This window comes from Passer domesticus, chromosome 4 (genome assembly GCF_036417665.1).
Source record: "Passer domesticus isolate bPasDom1 chromosome 4, bPasDom1.hap1, whole genome shotgun sequence".
NCBI lineage: Eukaryota > Metazoa > Chordata > Aves > Passeriformes > Passeridae > Passer > Passer domesticus.
This window is the reverse complement of record NC_087477.1, coordinates 28033108-28052847: the sequence shown is the minus strand read 5'-3', so window position 1 is coordinate 28052847 and position 19740 is coordinate 28033108. Positions and strand designations below refer to the sequence as shown.

The 19740-nt window shown below is 38.8% G+C and overlaps 1 protein-coding gene across 5 annotated transcripts in view; it reads left to right on the top strand.

The window, feature by feature from the left end:
- Positions 1 to 19740, top strand: part of PTPN13 (protein tyrosine phosphatase non-receptor type 13) — a 113178-nt gene that overhangs the window by 59714 nt on the left and 33724 nt on the right. For 4 of the 5 annotated variants that reach the window (XM_064416777.1, XM_064416776.1, XM_064416778.1 and 1 more), the window contains exons 8-17: positions 5259 to 5354; positions 6974 to 7073; positions 13338 to 13557; positions 14497 to 14571; positions 14681 to 14855; positions 15053 to 15206; positions 15340 to 15478; positions 15918 to 16070; positions 17431 to 17613; positions 18606 to 18768. In XM_064416777.1, the coding sequence (XP_064272847.1) occupies positions 5259 to 5354; positions 6974 to 7073; positions 13338 to 13557; positions 14497 to 14571; positions 14681 to 14855; positions 15053 to 15206; positions 15340 to 15478; positions 15918 to 16070; positions 17431 to 17613; positions 18606 to 18768 (1458 nt within the window). Of the gene's footprint in view, positions 1 to 5258; positions 5355 to 6973; positions 7074 to 10445; positions 10624 to 13337; positions 13558 to 14496; positions 14572 to 14680; positions 14856 to 15052; positions 15207 to 15339; positions 15479 to 15917; positions 16071 to 17430; positions 17614 to 18605; positions 18769 to 19740 lie in introns of those variants that run through there. The other variant, XM_064416780.1, reaches the window with a different exon arrangement.

The window sequence follows — 19740 nt, the reverse complement described above, 5'->3', positions numbered from 1 at the left end:
TTTCCTCCTAAACCTTCTTTCATGTGTTTATCTCATGAAACTTTTCATTAGCTACCTTGAAGACTCATTTGGACCCCATTTATAAAATTTCCATGTTGTGACAGCCTGTGTTTAGCTGGGAAGGTTGCAGTTAAAGGTTACAGTTAGGGATCCTATAAATGCCTGTATTTTAGATGCTCTCTTAGTTTGAAGGTGCATTTTTGAATAAGGGAAAATTTCTGCAGGTAATCAGGCAGCTGTTGGTAGCAAATTTATCTCAGCAGATTAAGCCCCAGAGATTTGAATTTGGGAGCTTCTGTAGAAGTGGTTCAAATGGGAGACAGGATTTAGGGGGGGGAAAATGAATAGTTACTTTACAAACTTAACACTGTGAATTCATTTAAGTGCACATACTTCCCTTTTCTCTTGAATTCTGTGTTCCGGGTTTCTGAGTTCTCTGTGGGCCATTGGAGTCATGCACAATGGCACATCTGTCTGCATGTGAAAGCAAAGGAAGGGGCAGTTTGCACATGTCTCTGTGGTGCTGCAGTGTGATTTAAATTCATTTGTGGCAAAATAGATTCTCATGTAGTTGGTCTGTCCAGTAGAGCAATATTTAGAAATAATGAATGTGACAGGTAGGATAATGGACTGATGCTCTTTTGGTTAGAGAACTCCAGCTGTTGATTTTACTGAGACAAGAGATACTGGCTTTTCAAGGAAGAAGGTATTTGTAGGATATCTATAAAATACAAGTACTGTGGCATCAGCAACTATTACTTTGTGCTGAGTTTCACAGCTTAATGTTAGGTAGTAAACCAGCTCTTACTATTGCATAATTGCACAGCAGAATGGCATCTGCTTTATCTCATCTATCGAGCTTTCAGCAGCTCCACAATCTGAGATTGTCAATTTCTGGTCAATACGTTGCATTCTCAGTAGGATAAAACATTTAAATTAAAGCAGGCAAACAACTTTGTTAGACAAACTCGGTCTGGGCCTGTGTTAGTTTACATACCTTATCCCAGATGGCATGATGCAGATCCAGAAAACAAAGGTGTCTTTCTAAATACAGGACTCTTGAGTTCCTACCAGACCCTGGCATTGTTATTGTTAATATCTCTCTGTTTTCCTTTCCAGCCGAGCACTAGAGATGTGTGCTCTCTGCAGTTTTCCAAGGCTACATTTTTCTACATTAGATTACATCTAATCTAAGGTAGATTAGATCCTGCCAGGCCCTCTGCATCAGGTGGGGCTCCTTAGGGGGTTGCCTGGATAGCTGGTGATGTGGACTGCATGCTTTCTCATGTGGAAATATTGCAAGTTAGAATGAGCCTGCTCCCCTAGAAGTCTGAATGGGATGTCTTCCTCTGTCAGTTGTTGGATATGAATCCCTAGCAGGAATTTGAACTGGATCTTAATGTCCTTCCTGTTAAACCTATACTGGCTTGCATAAGATAGTTGAAGTTTTCTTAGATGAAAAGAGGAAAAGGAAAAGGAAATATGAATCTAATCTATTGATTTAACTCATGGGAAAGAGGTGAGTCCCAGCTTCTCCTGAAGGACAGTTAATGTGTTTTAAGTGGTATTACTCTCCTGTAATAGGCACCCACCAGTAAACTTCAAAGGGCAAATGAGAGCTCTCTCCCTGTCACGAAACTGTCGGTTTAATTCTGCCGCCCTCTCTGTGCCGCCAGAAATAATTCTGTAATGATGTGTATTTGAAAACTTGTGTATCTGATGTGACTGGTGTTCAGGATAATGGAATTCCAAGCTGAACGTGGTTCTCTGATTTCTGTTGAAGTTGGCTGAGGCGAGGCTCTCTGTGAGTGACTTGTCTGGGCTTGCAGGTCTCGCCTTGCGTAAATAGCGTGTTTTGTTATTTTGTGCTGCGTGAGGTGCCTGGGAGGTTGTGCTCTGCTGGGTTTGATAGGGAGCTTGGAAAAGCACCAGTGGAGCAGTAAGCAGCACAAAGACAGACCCTCTGACTTGTAATGCATCGTCTACCTTTGCATCATGCTTATTAGTACAAATTTTATATATAAATTTGACTTACTCTGAAAACATGCTTAAACTCATGTTTTTTTTTTTTTTTCTCTTAAGTATGAAATTGTTCCAAGTGTCCTGGTAATAGATGTAATCTAAACAGTGAAATGTTAAGGAAGGTAACTGATACCATTATTTTTACTACAATGTACTTAGTGTTTTTAGAAGTCAAATCAGTTCTGAAGTCTCTCTTCAGTCACCAAAAATTTTTTAAAAAACAAACCAAAAAACCCCAAGAAACTAGGAAAACCAAGGCCATTCAGAATTCCCAGGGGAAATTGTAAACATGGGAGATAAGTGGTTTTATTGTAGTCTTTAGCTTTTGTTGTCATTTTTCAGCCCCTTCCCAACTAGACAGTTTGTCTAGAAGTTTGTCCTTACTTTTGGAACTTCTGTATGAAAAGCTAAACTTTAATTTGATCCCAGAACTGGGACTTTGTGACCTTTGGAAGCCAATTCTTAATTAGAAGCTTAGCTTGGACATGATCCAAGTGCCTTCTTTGAAGTTAAATCCTAATATGATACATTAGAATTGAGGAGAACTTGCTGGAGGAGACGAGAGAGCATAAATTATTTGGATGACTGTGCCAGCATTATAGATAGAATATTCTCAATATTTACATTTTAATGGGGTATTTGCAGGTCTGCAGTGCATATTCTGTCTGTGCCCTGGAAGGAAGGCACTTGATTAAGAGGGGGTGCAGTGCTGAGGGGATGTCTAGGGGGTGTACACATATCTTTGTTGTGTAGGCCAGCAGAGAACTGGAAGGAAGATGCCCCAGCAGCAAACGGTTCCACATCTGTATGTGTTTTCTCTAAACTGAGTAAAATGGATATAAATCTAGAGGATTTACAGGAAATTTCAGGATGTAGCTTCTTAATTGCCTTGAAACTTTGCCTGATAGCCCAGCATGGAAAGGTTGTGGAATGCTTCCAGCAGATGAGAAGAATACCTTTCCTTGTGTTCTTGGGTTAAGTTGTGTGGTCTTGATTAGGGAGAAGGATGTGACAAGACAGGAGTGTGGTCCTGTCTCCAGCTCTACTTGTCAATAATCTGGGCCTTGTTGGGCCTTCTGTGGGGGTCTGTGACAACACTGAGATAAACAGTGTGTGGAAATTTTGCTTTTTGTTTCTTGGCTCATGGACATCTCGGCCTACAGCACGGCACCAGCTCCTACTAACAGGATGAGTCAGGAGAAATCAAACACCCTGCAGAGTCCCATAGCATGCCACCCCCTACAAACACTTGTCTCGTGGTTTAACTGCATATTTCTGTTTTACCACGGGTTTGGTTTTTCCAAAATTTAATGTCTCAAAGAACCAGAATGGAGCCATAATTTGTGTGCAATTTGAGAAGCCCTGGCTGCTGACTAAGTGGAAAAAAATAAGTCTGTTTAAAATCTCACGTCATTTTTTATTGTTCCCTCTCCATCATCTTGCTTTAAAGTCAGTTCAGCAGACTTGAAAAACCTACAGCTAATAAAACTACTGGGAAACAAGAGGTCTGGTTTTAGTTAAGCATTTCAGTACTGTAGCTCCAGTGTTGTGTGTGGATTGATGCCTCACTTAAGGGCTAGGAGCATTTTGAAAACACATCTCCAAAAGCTACCCACTGAATTTGGTTTTTATTTCCCATGGTAGGCAAGTAATTGCTAGACTGGGGGCAGATTTCTTTGTTGTAAAATCCACAATGTTGAAAGTAGCCATTGTGGAAGATTGAAGCAACCTCACTGCTCCCACACAGCCCCAGTGGATTCTTTTCATCTTGCTGTAGGTCCATACTATTCCTTTCTGAGGGTTAAATGGTAAAATGTTCTTTGGATAAATTGGGTTTTGTCCTGCTAAACTGTGCAACTGCGATGGGCTGGTGAGACCTGTTGGTTTCATGAGCTGATTTGTAGCTTTGCTTACCTTTCCCAGTTTTCTTAAAGGTTCCCTATACAGCCCAAGTGAGCTGGGTAAAAATGGGGGAAATACTGGCTTTCAAAGAGGAGGGCTTTGGAAATGGACAGTCCAAAGTGAACATGGACTAGTCTTTAGTTCTTGGAGTACTGCATTATCTTACTTCTTTTCATTCTTCTTTCCTATTTGGAATTTTCCCTACTTGTGTAGGAATTCTGTATGAGTAGTATTGTTGACTAACCTGTCATCTGACCTAATAGAAGTTTTGCAGCAGGTTTATTGGTCCCTCCGAATTTTTCACCATGTTTTGTTTTCTGGGTGTGAAAAGTTGGAACTTCTGATTTCCTTGTTGCAGCCTCCAGAAACATCTGCTCATTTGTTCCCCATTTTGTATTCTTGCATTGCATATTCCTTGCTGTAGTGACTGGCACTTGTTTTCACAGCAATTACATGTGTTTTTTCTATATCACTGCTTTTGTTTTCCAAAACATTGATTCTAGTCAGACCAGAAACAGCCTTCTACAAATAAGGACACCTGAGGTTTTTTTTGTCTCATTTTGACAGAGAAGCATTGGTATTCCCAAGATGTAGAGACACTTTTTTATTGTGTGTTCTGCTTTTATGCTCATTGTGTGTGTGGTTGTTAGCTTGTGCTTAGGAAAGTTCTGGGAGATGGTAGCAAATGTCAAGTACATACCCCCTTCTGTGGAGTCCTTTGCTCCAGTATGTTATTTATGGAATCCCCTGAGAGTAGGAACTGAGACTGCTGTATTGATTTCTCATCACATCAGTTTAGCTGTTCTGGTTAATTAAATATTCTCTAGGGGCTTACTAATTGATTGTTAATCATATTTTGTGGATGTCAAAGATGAGCTGAATTATAATTTTCCAGTGCTTGCTTTATCTCTCTGGATATTTTTCTTTTTATGTCATAAAGGAGTCAGGGACTGAGTTCTGATGATTGCTTCTTACATGCAAGAGGTGAACACCAAGAGTTTGCACCTGTTTTTTTGGAGGAGGGATATGTTTTGTCTTGGGTCTCGATGGGGTATTTTTAATACCAGTTTTGACTTGGAAGTGATGCTGAGGGAAGTTCAGAGGAGGTGGCTGCATTGGAATAGTCAAGAGAGGCCAGGCTGACCACAGAACCCTCAGGCCATGGGAACAGAATGGGACTGCCCAGCATCCCCTGGGTGTTTGCTTTTAGACTCCATAGCCACAGGCATTTTAAAATGGTTTGAAAATATTTTTTAAATTTTCAAATGTTTGTGCTTGATTTTTACATTATGACTGTTGCTTTCTGCTTCTGATACCTTGGTTTAAACTTTCAGAGCCTTTGAGAAGGTACAAATCTTATCACAGCGATGTTTATAGTACTTCAAGTGAAAGTCCATCTGTTATTTCTTCAGAACCAGATTTCAGGCAAGGTAAGACCTATGTTTAAAAACCAACCAACCAAAAACCCAAAGAAACAAAAAACGTAAAGAAAAAAGTTTGAGAGGAAAACCAGACCACAAAAGCCTTTAGTAGGAGTCTTGATAATTGTCCTGATACAAAGTTCTAAGAAGATGAAATCACATCATGTACAGATCAGCATAATGTGCAGTCTGTCCAGAAATGAGTTTGACATTTAGCACTCTGGGAGGGAACTTGGTAGGAAAAGCTGGAAATAGTTAACTTTTTATTAGAAGTGTTCCTTTTTAAATAACAGTAAATGCTGCAGAAAAATGATGGAGTTGTTGTTAGTGCACAGTAACAGTGAATTACAAAAGCTTTATATGGGAACTCCATGATATAATTATATTGGTGGGTTTTACTAGGAGGGTTAAGTGGTTTAAAACTAATATGCCAAGGATTTCAGTGTAATGCTAAAGTAGTACATAGTACAGGCTGTTAATAAGATAAATTTAAGTAGTTTCTATTAAATCAATCACTTGAAAAAGCAGGAGACGATATGAAAGATTGTTTGCTGATGTATGGCAGGAAGAATCATCTTTGCAGAATCATTATAAAAAATGGAGACAAATCATTTGGTGAAAATTAGGAAAGAAAACAATAGTTAGGAAGCTGGAGTATAGCTGCAGTATATGTATTCTGTATGCACAGAATTCCAGCCCAGCCTCCGTGCCATCACTGCTCTCTCAACCTCCTTTGTCATTGTCTGTCCTTGTGCATACTGAGCCAGAAGCTGAGAAGCAGTAACAAATACTGAGGCTCCTGTAATTTCCCTTTGCTTGCTTGCAATTTGGAACAGACTGTTTATGTGTGCTGGTCCAAAGTCAACAACTCCTCAGTTTGTACAGGCAAGACAGAGCTGCCTTCTGCTGCCTTCTAGTAGTGGTATATCTGGGCTCAGTGAAATGACTCTGAAAAAACCCTATTTCTAAATCAGTGTGGCTTTAGAGTGTTCTGCAAGAGTTCTCCTGCCAGCTCTGTTTGCTGAGGGTACAGTAAGAGGGGAAAGTGAAGTCCTGTGCAAAATCAAGCTCAAAGTGTAGCATCTCAGGTGCTGCTACAGGAAGATCTCCCAGCAAAAGCTGTAATTTTACAAAGAGAATCACAGGTTAATATATTGCCAAAAGGAAAAAAAACCCTATAAATTATAATGAGGAGTCCTATTCCAGGGATAGTGATAAGTTCAGATACTGCTTTTTTAACTCATTTTTTGTGTACTGGATGCATGGTTAAATAGCTGCTCTCTTTCTGGTCTGAAGTAGTTTTGTGTGATGTCTCTGCCATGCTTGTCTCAACTCGTGGCTGACAAAAATGATATGTTACCTTGGAAATGGGTCTATGAAATTTTGAGGAGTTTGATTTCTTTTAAGCCTATCAGCTATTTTTGTTTGGGTAGAACTGTAAGATAGCTCTGAAAACTGAAATCAACTTCATAATGTTAATTTGTTTGATACTGTAGTGCCATTGTGCAGAACACACAAATTTGATTCCTTCTGAGTAATCTCATGTGTCAGATAAATCCTTGAGATTTAGATGGGATTATTCTGTGTGCTTTGTTGCCCAGGTATTAATTTGTCTTTTGGTTTGCTAGCAAGAAGAAATGAAGCTTTCAAGAGAGATGATGCCAGTGGTGTGTTATCAGGTGCTGATGATATCTCCACATCAAGTCAAGCTAATTCTCAGAGAACAAGGTAAACCCTTTGAAAGCAGTATGGCTTTTTCTTTATCAAAAAACGTATTCTAAATCTTCAGGTGAAGTTTTTCACTCCCATCCCTCCTTCTGGTTAAGATTAAAAAAACAAAGCATGTAATACTTGAATGAAAATAGCATTTTGGAATTATTTATTGCATTCTGAAGTAAGTTTCATGATGCACTGTAATGTAGAGGTAAGTTGGGTATCCACATTTAGTTCCCATGTTTAATGGAGACTGGGTTGAACTCAGGTTGTTATAACTGTCAGAAGGCCAGAGGCTGTGTTCTGCTTGGAACTATTTAATTATTTTTTAATCATACTTTTCCAGAACAAAGTTTTTGAAATTACTGATATTAATACATATTTATTTGTGGTTTTTTACCATTTAATAAGGAAATGGAAGCATGCTTATTTCCTTGAAATAAGTCAAAAGCAATACATTTGGTTTGGTTGTTTTGGCAAAATCTTTAGTTCATGTTTTTGTGTTTGGATTAATTTTTTTGTAATACCTCAGCACTTATTATATTAAGCAGGCCAATTCTGTAACAGTTTATGCTTTTTGAAAATTACTTTGCTGTGTAGTGTATTCAAATATACCACCTGTGTGTTTCATTTTTCCAAATTTCATTCATCAATACAGCTTTAAAGAGTAGGTTCTTCAAAACTTTGAACATCACCTTTGATACAGCATCTTTTTAATACAGCAGAAACATGTCTTGCCATATCTATTATGTTTTGAGAATGGTTCCACTCTAAAGGTTTGAAAATTTTGACTGACATTTTGAATTTAAAATTTGGATTTTTCTTCTGGTCTCTGCCAGATACCAGTCATCTTGGAATATTTTATCAAAATTATGCAGATAATTTTTGTAGCAAGGGGTAAAAAAATAAAGGCACATCTTTCTTCCCATCTTCCCTTATCACATCACAGCAACAAAGCCTTTCCTTGGCAGCTTTTTGCTTTGTATGCTGTGGATGAGATGCAATATGGCTGCTGTGCTTAATATTCTAGGATATTTATATGTTTTTGGCATACGTTGAAGGAGAATCCTGCTCTATCCTATTAAAGAAACTTGGAAGTGTGTGAAGACTGGGCCTGTGCTGGGTGATGTGTCACTGCTGGTGAATGTGACCTCCATGCTCACTTAAAGCAAAGGGTTAATAGGGCTTAGAGCCATGCTTTGAACATGGAGATGAAAATAAGTGAGTGTCTGCTCCGTGCACTATATTGTGTGCCAGAAGTGGATCTGGGTACGGCAGGGTCTCAGATAAGCTGCATATCAGGGAGGTGAGCACGAGAAGAGCTCCTTGGAGGTGCTGCAGCTTTTGGTTACCCCGTTTTACTACCTGCACTTTGCCTGAGAAATGCAGTCATCTAAAAACCTATATATTGGAATTTTTGGCAGGGAAGAAGTATTTGGGTGCAGCTTAAGTGAGTCCACACAGTTTTGTTGTCAGGAACATGATATCTGTGTAATGCTGTATGCGTTAATGGTGTCCAAGCAGCCATGGGAATCCAGCCTGTCTTCACATAATATAGGTGCTTTTATGGCAGACTTCTAAGGGTTACTGCTTTGTATTCCATGTAACCCTTAGAAAAAAGAACTGTACATTTTTACTTCGTGTTTCATTTCATGCTGTTTTACCACCACACTAAAAAGGCAAATCAGATTATTACCACTGTATGTACAGAAACAACAATATATGGATTTCTTATTTGCTTTTTTTTTGGTTTTTTTTTTTTTTTTTTTACTTTGGTGAAAACTGCTAAGTCAACCTTCCTTCTGCTTTGCCTGGAACCCAGGAAATTGCCCATTCAGCACCGTAGTTATGCTTCCAACTAAACCAGCAGTAATTTGCAGAAGCTGTTAGAGAACTTTTGTTTCTATTTACAAAGTATTTCAGAAACAGAAAGTAGTATGTGGTATGTAAATGAGTCACATTGTAAGTGAGTCATTGTTGTAAATGAATCAGGCCTATTATGCAAGTGAAAATGCTGAGGTGAAGCAGCACATAGTTTCTCATGGTTTGTTTCACATTATTTTATATTACTCTGTTAAGACTGGTACCTTTAATGGATGTAATTTGTATATGTGTGAAATTCAGAAGGAAAATATGTTTTGCAAGCACAGCATAGACTTGCCTGTTGTACTTAGCAATGGAATGAATTTTACGTCTATGTAACTATACAGTATTTTTTAGTATTTTTTTTAATCTCCTGTATCCTTGACCTTCACTCTGATACCACTGCACTTGCACAAAAATATCATCGTAGGATACCACAGGTAGTTATTTATTAATTTTCATAATTGTTCACCCATTTTTATAGGTGAACAAGTTTGGGGTTTTTTCTTAATCTAACTACCAGACAGTATGCATATCCAAGATGAAAAAATAAGACTGCCCACTAGTTTACTAGCTTTTTTTGCAGACCTACTGAGAAACAGAACAGCAGCCATAAGCAGAATTCAGTCCTGTTCTAATACTTGTATTATACCTCTGTTACTAATATGAGCTGAATAGAAAACAGTGTGGTCTCTCACTACAGCAGCTCCTAAAATATTCCAGTGCTAACAAGTGTAAAAGGAATTCCATCCAATATGGTAGTTAGTTAAATGGGGGATTTCTAAGAAAATAACTTAATATTTTTATCCAGGAAATTGCCTGTTGCTGCTTTAAGATGTCCTGTCTTGCAACACACCATGGCTTTTATAGATTCAGAAACCTTATGTCTCAAAGTAAAGCTGGTGATAACAAGTAGTTCCAAGGAGCAGGATCTCAGAGTTTACATGCTTTGGCTGGCCATTTGATTCCACAGTTTGGAGAAGTATATGCCACTTAATCCTTTACTTAAATTCCATCAGCACTGGGGAGCTGATGGAATTTAAGCTGATGTTTCAGTGTCTCTCTTGCATTCAAGAGACACCATCAGTACTTCAGTACATATTAATTTTACTGCTCCTGTGGCATGTTCTTGGAGCCAGTGTGCTTAATTATCCACAGAATTATCCTGATAAAACTGAGTTGTACATCAAATAGGAGGATTTGGATTTGAGGGAGATTTATTTTAAAAGAAGCAGCAGAGCTGTTCAGTTATCAGAAGGTGCAGCTTGTGCTTTTTGGGTGGGCTGGCCTGATGTTAAATTAGCAGAAGCCATAGACATTCAGTATTACCCTTCTTGTGGTCTGTGACTGTTGTTATCCTTTAAGCTTCTTGGAATGCTTTCCTTGTGGCAATGGCTTGTGTCTTGTTTCCTCTCTGCTTCTTGTATTCCTTGGTTTTTTTCCTTTTTTACTTCTGTTTTCTTTTTCCTCCTTTACTATTTCTTCCTTTTTCTCTCTAGGAGCAGCAGCTGACATGGATCTCTTCCTTCTGTTGCCTTTTCCTTCCAGTAGATTTCATTTTCATACCCTTCCTGCCTTACCAAAAGGCATCCATCTTTCTCAGTCTATTCCTGACCTTCCCACTGCACTAATCATTAGGGAATGCCTACCTGCTTCCCTTCTTCCAACTTCCTTCTCTGATCCAATACCTGCTAATTTCTTGGTAAGTACACCAGGTGAAGAGAGAATTCAATTCACTTCCCTTTTTTGTTTCAAGTGTCAGCCTTCCAGGTTTGTGCTCCCCTACCATCTGCAGGTTAATAAGCAGCTGTGAGGTTCTGGTTTGCAGTCAGACACTGATGAAAATACAGAGTAGCAGCCAAGTGCTTGTCTGATGAAGCACCACACAAAACACACTTCTGTGATGCTATCTGTTAGGAATGTAATTTAGACTTTTTTTTTATTTTTTCCAGTAATAACACTTGCATATTCAGAACTTCACGAATGAGCTCTCCTCATTTCAATGTATTTCCTTTTCTATAGGAGAGATGCATTCCTTGTCTTGGAACCTAAAGACTGAATCATGTCGTTCCCTCCCCATGAAAACTGGCAGTCTGACCAAGCCAGAGTTCATTTTACTGACCCAGGATGCTGAAACATGCAGATTTATATTTGGTGGTAGTACTTATGTACTAAGATAGGAAAATTTGTAAAACCTTAGGTTTTTGAGCTTCATCCAGGGACACCCCATACCCCCCCAATATTCAGAGAAATTAATGTCAACAGAGATGGTAAAACCAACCTAGTGATAAAAACTGTTCATTGCTGTTTTTAAAAAGACAAGATATTTTTCTGCAGTAGGTGTTTTCACAGTAGCAAGTTTTTAGATAGAGCCAGTTGCAACATGTCTTTTTCAAATGTCTTTGATAATTCATAGATATTTATGTTCAGAAAGTGTTTGTTTTTGTTTTATTTCACAGCCCATCCTTAGACCTTGATCTGAAGGGTGCTTGTGGGTGTATTTAACTTAGGGTTTTGTCAATATTCCCATATATGTCGATCCTAACAAGTTTCCTCATGGTGAAAAGCTAAGCTTGTGCACATGTGCTGGCAGGTCTGAGGCCTTTTCTCATTTCTTTGTCCCTTTAGGTGCGTGTTATTCAGTCTTTTGTAGGAAAAAAAAAAAAAAACAGAGGAGGAAGAAGGGAAATAAATGCTGTGGAAAGCCCTGCACAGGGGAAAGGATAATGGGCTTACACTAATACATTTGTTCCATAACTACTTTGTATCTTCCCTGAAATTCTTTTTGAGGAATGTTAGCATTGTTCTCTTATATTTAACTCTTCTTATTTTAAGGCTAGTTTTGTATGCTAACCAATGAGACTTTAGTATTAAAAGTATTGGTATTAGCTAGTAATGTTGTAAAAAGATGAAAATAAAGTTTGAAAGCACATCCAGTTTAGCAAGTGTAGGCAAGTATACTGTCTTGGACAGGTGAATTTTTCTCTTAGCTTATTAACAAGATTTGTCACTCATCAAATATATCTTTAGGTTCTCCTAAGAAGTAGGCATATAAATGTAATCCAGTTTTAAGAAGTCTCTATGTGACCTTACCACAAAGAAGGGCCCTGTGTCACTCAGTGCATGATTACTCTCTGTTTATGTTTATTTCTAAACCTGACTGCAATGATACCTAGTCTTCTAAACATTTTCTTTGCTTTTTCATGTTTTTCATTACTCAGTTTGGGTGGCATGATTAACACTCAGTTTAGAATTGCAAAAAAATGGGGTTTTTTAATGAAAGCCACCTTGGTTTCCCTTGTCCATTTTTGTTTAAGAATTGCCTCTGTATAGTTATGTTAACAAGGGGAGAACCTTGCTTTTTCTTGGTTTAGGATTTCTACAGAAGGCTCAATTGTTTTTTGTTTAGTTTGGGATTTGAAGGTGTTTTCCTGTAAGCATGGGACAGAAAGAGGAGAAGTGGAAGTTGGGGATTTTTTTGGTTTTTGATTTCTCAGTTGTTCACATTTCTTAACCAGCTATTTTATTTTTCAAATAAAAAATGGCTTTAGTTTACCCAAACAAGATGTGAATTTCTTTCCTTATGTAAAGAATGAGACTGATAGGATGTTTGGGATCAACACTTGCAGAAAAGAAATTGCAGATATGTTGCTGTGGTTGTTTTTGAAATACTGATGCAATTTTTGTTTGTTTTTCTCTTTTTTTTTCCTTCAGATTATAAATTTAGACTCTTAATTTAGTCATTGGGGTGACTACATCAGCCAGGCCATTCTTGGGAATTTTGAAAAAAAGGAACTATTTTCAGCAAACTAAGATTATGGAAACATTAGTGTATGATATTTAGAATACTTTAGTATATAGGATGTTATTACATAAACATTTTAATGTAAATATTTCAAGCTGTATTACTTCTCAGGAGAAATCAGGGAATAAATATCAGGCCCATGCAAGTAGAATGTGTTGAAGCAATATTTACTTAAAGTACACTATTATGTCAGTTTTTTATTTAATGACATGTTTTTGAGCATGCCTTTTTCACAGTCCCCACATGAACACCAAAATTAAGATATTTGCAAAGCATTAATACTTCTCTTCTTCTTGTACATCTACTAATTTCGCACTGATTCACTGGGTTTGCAGTGTTGAGTATTTTTTCAGACTGCAGCTGAGCCTTTATTTTCATATGAATAAATGAGGCAGCTCTGCAGGCAGCTGCAGAAACCTGGTGTGTTTGCTTATTTTCCACAGTGATGGATTGCTGCACCGAGGTAACCTCCTGGCTGCCGAATAAACGTGTTTCATGTAGCATTTGATGGCTGGTGTTTGTGCTCCGTGTTTCCACTTGGGGATGTGCTTGAAGCAGCAGAATGTCTTGGGCATGCCTGCTCATGTGTCATCCCCCTGACTGTCCTACAGGCAGCATGAAGCACCATTTGAAGGCAAGCTGATCAGTCAGGAGGTGATGCTGAAGCGGCAGGAAGAAGAAATGATGCAGCTGCAGGCGAGGATGGCTCTGAGGCAGTCCCGGCCCAACCTCTACCCAGGGGATGCAATTAGATCCTCAATGCTTGACATCACCAGAGACCCACTGAGGGAAATAGCCCTGGAAACAGCCATGACACAAAGGAAACTGAGGGTAATGCCCCGAGCTCAGGTGAACTCTTGTTTTCATTGAAACACAGCGGTGTCTTGACTGAAACTCTCCTATGTGGGATTCATAAACCAAGTCCTGTAATAAACAGTCATCAGGAGATGAAATACCAGGTGTGTGGTGTTGGCCTACTTTCACAGGGTAAAACTTCTGAGATTTTGTGGCATTAGTGGCTACAGAGCCTAAAGGGGCATCAAGAGATGCTAAAACAGGCTCAACAATTGCATCAATTAAACAGTATAGCATCCTAACAAAGGTAAGGCATAGGTTTTCTCCTCTGTTCTGTGGTGTTTTCAGCCACTTCATTTGCATTTCTCTTCATGGAATGTGAATGTGCCCTGCCAGCATCAGAGGTTATTAAATTAACAAGTTGGGGAAGGTAAAGAGAGAGAGCATTCATTTGGCTCATAAGTTTACCCTGTGCAATCCCCTTTGCTTTCCCAGCTGTCTTAGTATGCAGATGAAATAGGGAATTACACACAAAGAGGGAGACAGAGGTATATAGGTATATTTACAGAGTAAACAGAATGTCTGATGTGTGGAATAGTTGATGGCTTGATGCCCTCTGCTGCTGCTTTCCATGAACTGGATTTTTTTTTTAAGTAAGGATGGGAAAACTTGAAGCAAGTCTCAGGAACTGGTTGCCTAATGCAGGATAATAACTCCTGTATCTATCTCCAGTTCATCACATTAAGATGAGTTAGTTCATGTAGGCTTTAACTAACCACGTTAGTTCCCCTCTATCCCCCAACCCATAAGAGGATTTTGTGAAGGTGTTTTGCATATAATACAGACTAGGTAGCAGGTAATTGCCAGGTTTTAGCCTTTTGTCCCTCTTTTGCATTTTCAGGGCGAGAGTTAACTGTGCCCCAGCCTGTTGTCCCAGCAGCACAGTGTTCATTCACACTCTTTTGTGATTTGCAGAATTTCTTTGGCCCAGAGTTTGTGAAAATGACGATTGAGCCATTTATCTCCTTGGATCTGCCAAAGTCTATCTTGGTAAGAAAGGGGCTGTTGAGCCACCTGTGGCAGGGGAAGCATGTTAAACCAACAAATGTGGTTTTATCACAAGTGTGGATGTTGAGAGATTTCATTTTACAAAATGCAGACTAAGAAAGGCAAGAGTGATGACACCAGGAGAAAAGTAAATGTGATGCTTCTGAGTGGGCAGAAGCTGGAGCTGACCTGTGATACCAAAACGATATGCAAAGATGTCTTTGATATGGTTGTTGCACATATTGGCTTGGTGGAGCATCACTTCTTTGGATTGGCTACTTTAAGAGGTAAGAATAACTGCTAAATTATTTCTTCTGCCCTTATTCAGTATTTCCTTTAAGAGACATTATGCATATTAAGTCATTGTTAGTCAGTGGAAATCTTTGCTGTTCAATGCCCAGTTTGAGAGTTATAAATTCCATCTGCTGCAAATACTTGGTTTTTATGCTTTTACCCTTATGCTTCTCTTTGATGTTTGTGGCAGACAATGAGTTTTTCTTCGTGGATCCTGACATAAAGCTAAGTAAAGTAGCTCCAGAAGGATGGAAAGAAGAACCAAAGAAGAAGAACAAGCCTCCTGTCAACTTCACTCTGTTTTTTCGCATAAAGTTTTTCGTGGATGATGTCAGTCTCATACAGTGAGTGTATGAAATTTTTTATAGTCCCTTAAACCCTAAATTTATGGACAGAAATTGAGTATTTATCTGTACTGGAGTACCAAAGGTAGTGTGGGGTTTTTTTTCATGGTTTTGTTTTATATTCCTGTTCTAGGCACACACTGACATGTCACCAGTACTACCTGCAGTTGAGGAAGGACATCCTAGAAGACAGGATGCACTGTGATGATGAGACAGCCTTATTATTAGCATCCCTAGCTCTCCAAGCTGAGTACGGAGATTACCAGGCAGAGGTACATCATCAATTTCACCTTTGATCTTGTTGAGCTGTGATCTTGTTGCTTCATTAAAGACTGGACTGTGCTCTGCCACACGCGCTCTGCAGCTCTGCCCCAGACTGGAAGCTCAGCTGATATGGTCTTGGCAGATTTTTCTGTGAGCAGGTGTTCCTAAAATCTAACACAGTTCATTGCAGAATTCAGTGCAAGATCTGGGCGTTAAAGCTTTTTTTTTTTTTTTTCAGTGGAAGTAGAGTCAGGCTTGAATATGGAGAAACTGATATGAAATAAGCTGTGGGTCAAGATGTAGATTGTGATTCCCTCCCCTTACTCAGGTTCTTACAATTATCTGAGTCACAATGTACAGTTGTTTGTAAAAATGAATGTTTGTGCTTCAGTTGTGCTCACAGGGCAGTGTATGGAGGTGCCATCACAACAACATTTTGTGTTGCAGGTTCATGGCTTGTCCTATTTCAGACTAGAACACTATGTCCCAGCAAGAGTGTTGGAGAAACTGGATCTGTCCTACATCAAGGAGGAGCTGCCAAAACTGCACAGCACTTACGTGGGTGCCTCTGAAAAAGAGACAGAGTTAGAATTTCTGAAGGTAAGTGGGCAGCAGTTGGATTCCTTCATCTGTGGCTTAAAAATTTCCTTGTTGGAATACGGGTGCATGACTTCAAGTGAAAGCACAGTAAAACAGCTCAGGCTCTGAATAATGCTGAAAGGAAGAAAGCTGAAAAGATTTTGTCCAAAAGACACATCATAACAAGCTGAAAGAAATTGTAACAGATGGGAAGTTCTCTCACTTTTTTCCAATCAGTAGTCTTAGCTCAAGCTAGTTAAAAGCAACTACTGATCCTATGTTTGCTCTAAAGCAAGCATGGGGCACATGGAGCTCTAAAGGAAGTTTATGAGACAGCACACCCTGTATTCCCCATGTCTTTTGTGCTTTCTGTAGAGGGGGAAAAGCTCATAAATTACAAAAATATTTGTTACAGCTAGTACTTTGTGTGATGCTTGGTATGAAGCAAGCCAGAATATTGCCAAGGAAAATTTTTTGTGCAGGTTCTATGTAAAATGACAGGAAAGCCATTATCCACAGATGTATTTGAATTATTCTAAAAGGACTCATTGAGAAATCTAATTATGATGTTTGCTCGTGGGATAATAATCAGGTTCTCCCTTGATCAAAATGAGTTTAGGGAGTGAAGGATAGCTGTTGAAACACCAAATAATCATTACACTGTAATTCCACAGCCACACTACAGTTCCACCATCTCTAAGTATGTGATGGAAGAGGCACTCAGCTGACTTAGTCCATTCCATTTCTGTTGCTCATTTTACAGAAGTGTTCTTGTAACTTAGCCACAGAGGACAAAGTAGGGGACATGATCCTAGCTAAGACCTAGCCTGGCTGGGGGGGGGTTAGCTTCCCTTGTTTGATTCATTCCATCAGTCCCTTATCACCAGTACTGAAGAGACAACAGGGGTGAATAACTGGGAGTGCAAAGTGAGTAACCCTGCATAGGATACCTTAGTATGATCACAGAATTGCAGTGTTAATTCTGCTTTTAAAAACTGTGTGAAGAACAAGTGCATGTGCCTAGTTACAGTTCCTTGCTAGCAACTGCTTTGTGCAAGTTTGATTTACTCATGTGTGTTCTCTGTTTGTGTTTTCCCTGTTTTATTTTGATAAACAGTGGGTTCATTTGCTGTAGTCTGGCAGGTCAAGAGGTACCACCAAGTCTTAAAACCCTCAGCTTATGTATATCTGTAATAATAGCTGTAAACTATAAGTAAGTGGAATAACCAGGCAGAGAGGATTATTTTGCTAAGATCTGTACATTTATATGCACATGTGGAAACATTTCTAGGGAGATATACAATATTCATATAATGGTATGGAAACTTGTAATGACCATAAATTCATACACATAGAAATCTCATTGCATTGATCTGTGCAGTTGTGTCAGAGGCTAACAGAATATGGGATTCACCTTCATCATGTGCTGCCTGAGAAGAGATCCCAAACAGGAATCCTTCTGGGAGTGTGCTGCAAAGGAGTTGTCATTTTTGAAGTTCACAATGGTGCCCGTACACCTGTGCTGCGCTTCCCGTGGAGAGAGACCAAGAAAATATCCTTTAGTGTGAGTTGGTCTCTTTTCCTCTGTGTGTACACATCTATATTTGTGTCTCCAGTTACTGTAAGTTTTTTGTCGTTTATTTTTGCAAATTGAGCTGCTGCTTTACAGCATAGTCTGACTGTATTTTGTGTGGCTGTTGGATTATGGGATTGAAATATGAGTTTTCATGTTTTAAAGGTTTTATTTTTTATCTTAGCTTGCATGGGCAAGCATAGTGAAGGAGCACCAGACTGACAATCCTGCATTAGAGGACTGGGTACAGGCAAATGCCACTACTCAGTATAATTAGGAGATGCACCTCTGTTACTTTCAAGTTACATTTCCAAGAGTAATTAAGCTAAATGATAAAAGATAACAGGCTGACACTTGATCTGGACAACACCAGCCAACTTCAGTGGTTACACCATAATCTGGTGATCATGTGTCAGTTTTTAATGAGGCATTGAGCTTCAAATGCTTACCTTTATATAGGTATTGAAAACAGCACTTCTAATTCTGTCTGATACCTTATTGAAAAGCTACAGCCTATTTCATCCGTGAGATGGTTTTAACTAGAATGGATAAATTCAAGTTTAAAAATTACTGAAAATATAAGTTCAAGACCTGGAACATTAACTGAGAGATTTGGTAATTAGATCAGCATTTAGTTATTTTTCTCTTAAATGGCAGCAACCCTTGTGTCTTCCTTGGGGTGTTTGAAAACCCCATCTTGCAAAATGTAATAGTTCTGGTTGTCATTACTCAGCACTAACAACAACAGAAACAGATTAAATAGTAATAAAGTACATTCTCATCTAGCCCAGGAGTAGCTTTAAAGAGCTACTTTATAAATCTCATATTACCTTTGACTCCTATTTTAATAGAAATCTCTCTCATCAGTGCATTTTGCTTCAGGAAAGTTTGAATGCTGTAACTGTGCACAAGCAAACACAGAATTCTTTGTAGGCTAAAATAAATAATTTGTCTTTGGCTTTTTTTCTTTCTCCATTGTGTAGAAGAAGAAAATAACTTTGCAGAACACATCAGATGGCATCAAGCATGCCTTTCAGACTGACAATAGTAAGACTTGCCAGTACCTTTTGCACCTCTGCTCTTCCCAGCATAAGTTCCAGCTACAGATGAGAACCAGACAGAGCAACCAAGACACTCAGGACATTGGTAAGGACTGTGATGCTGTGTTAGTTTTTATTAGCAATCTATATGTATTTTTGTAAGGAGGAAAGCTTGAACTGGAGCTTCTGTAATTGTGCTGAGTGCACAATAGATCTATATTTGGAGGGTTTATACTATGAAGAAACTCTACTAGCTAAGCTTGTTTAGATTTTGTTTAAGGGATGGGAAAGAAGTTGGGAGAAGACGGCACACAGCAGCTCCTCTAAACTAAAAGGAATCTAAAAACAGGTCACTAATGGTACTTCCCTCTTTAATTAAAGGCTTTTGCCTTTTCTTGCAGAAGTATGTTGAAGATATTTCAATAACAGGACTTTTACCTTTTGCTTAATATGAAAGGGATTGGTTTGATAATGTGGAATTAATGGTGTGATCATGGGAGTGCAAGTAAAATAGGGGACATTCCATGATGTTCCATCTCTAAGCTGCGGGTACAGCTGTCTTTGTTTTGCTTAATGTTGGGTGGACCTGGTAAGGAACAACATGGATACTAATATTTTCTTCGTAATTCCCATTTCCTTCATAACTTGTGTGCATAACAGAAAAATGCAAAGGCATTATTTTTAGATAGAAAATATTAATTAGATAATGTAATCAGTGAAAAAAAAACCACCTCTGTATGAATTTCTTCACTGTTTGGAGCAGAGCTGACTGGGCTGGCTGGCCTTCAGTGTGGTCTGGAAGTGCTGTTTTGGTCAGTCTGCCTGCTCACTCTTTCTTTGTTCCCTGTTATCTGTCTGCATTCCAGTTGCTGTTAATCCAGACTTCCACCAGTGTAGCTGGATGAAGTTTGACCACATTGCTGTGGATATTGTGATCTCTAATTTAAAATAAAGAGAAAAGAGGAGGGGTGGAAGTGGGAAAAGGCATGTGGCAGCTATCCAGCCTTTTTTCTGTTCTGTTGGGCTCAGCCAACTTCAGGCAAAGAAATAATACCAAGTGACTTAAAGCCTTTTTACT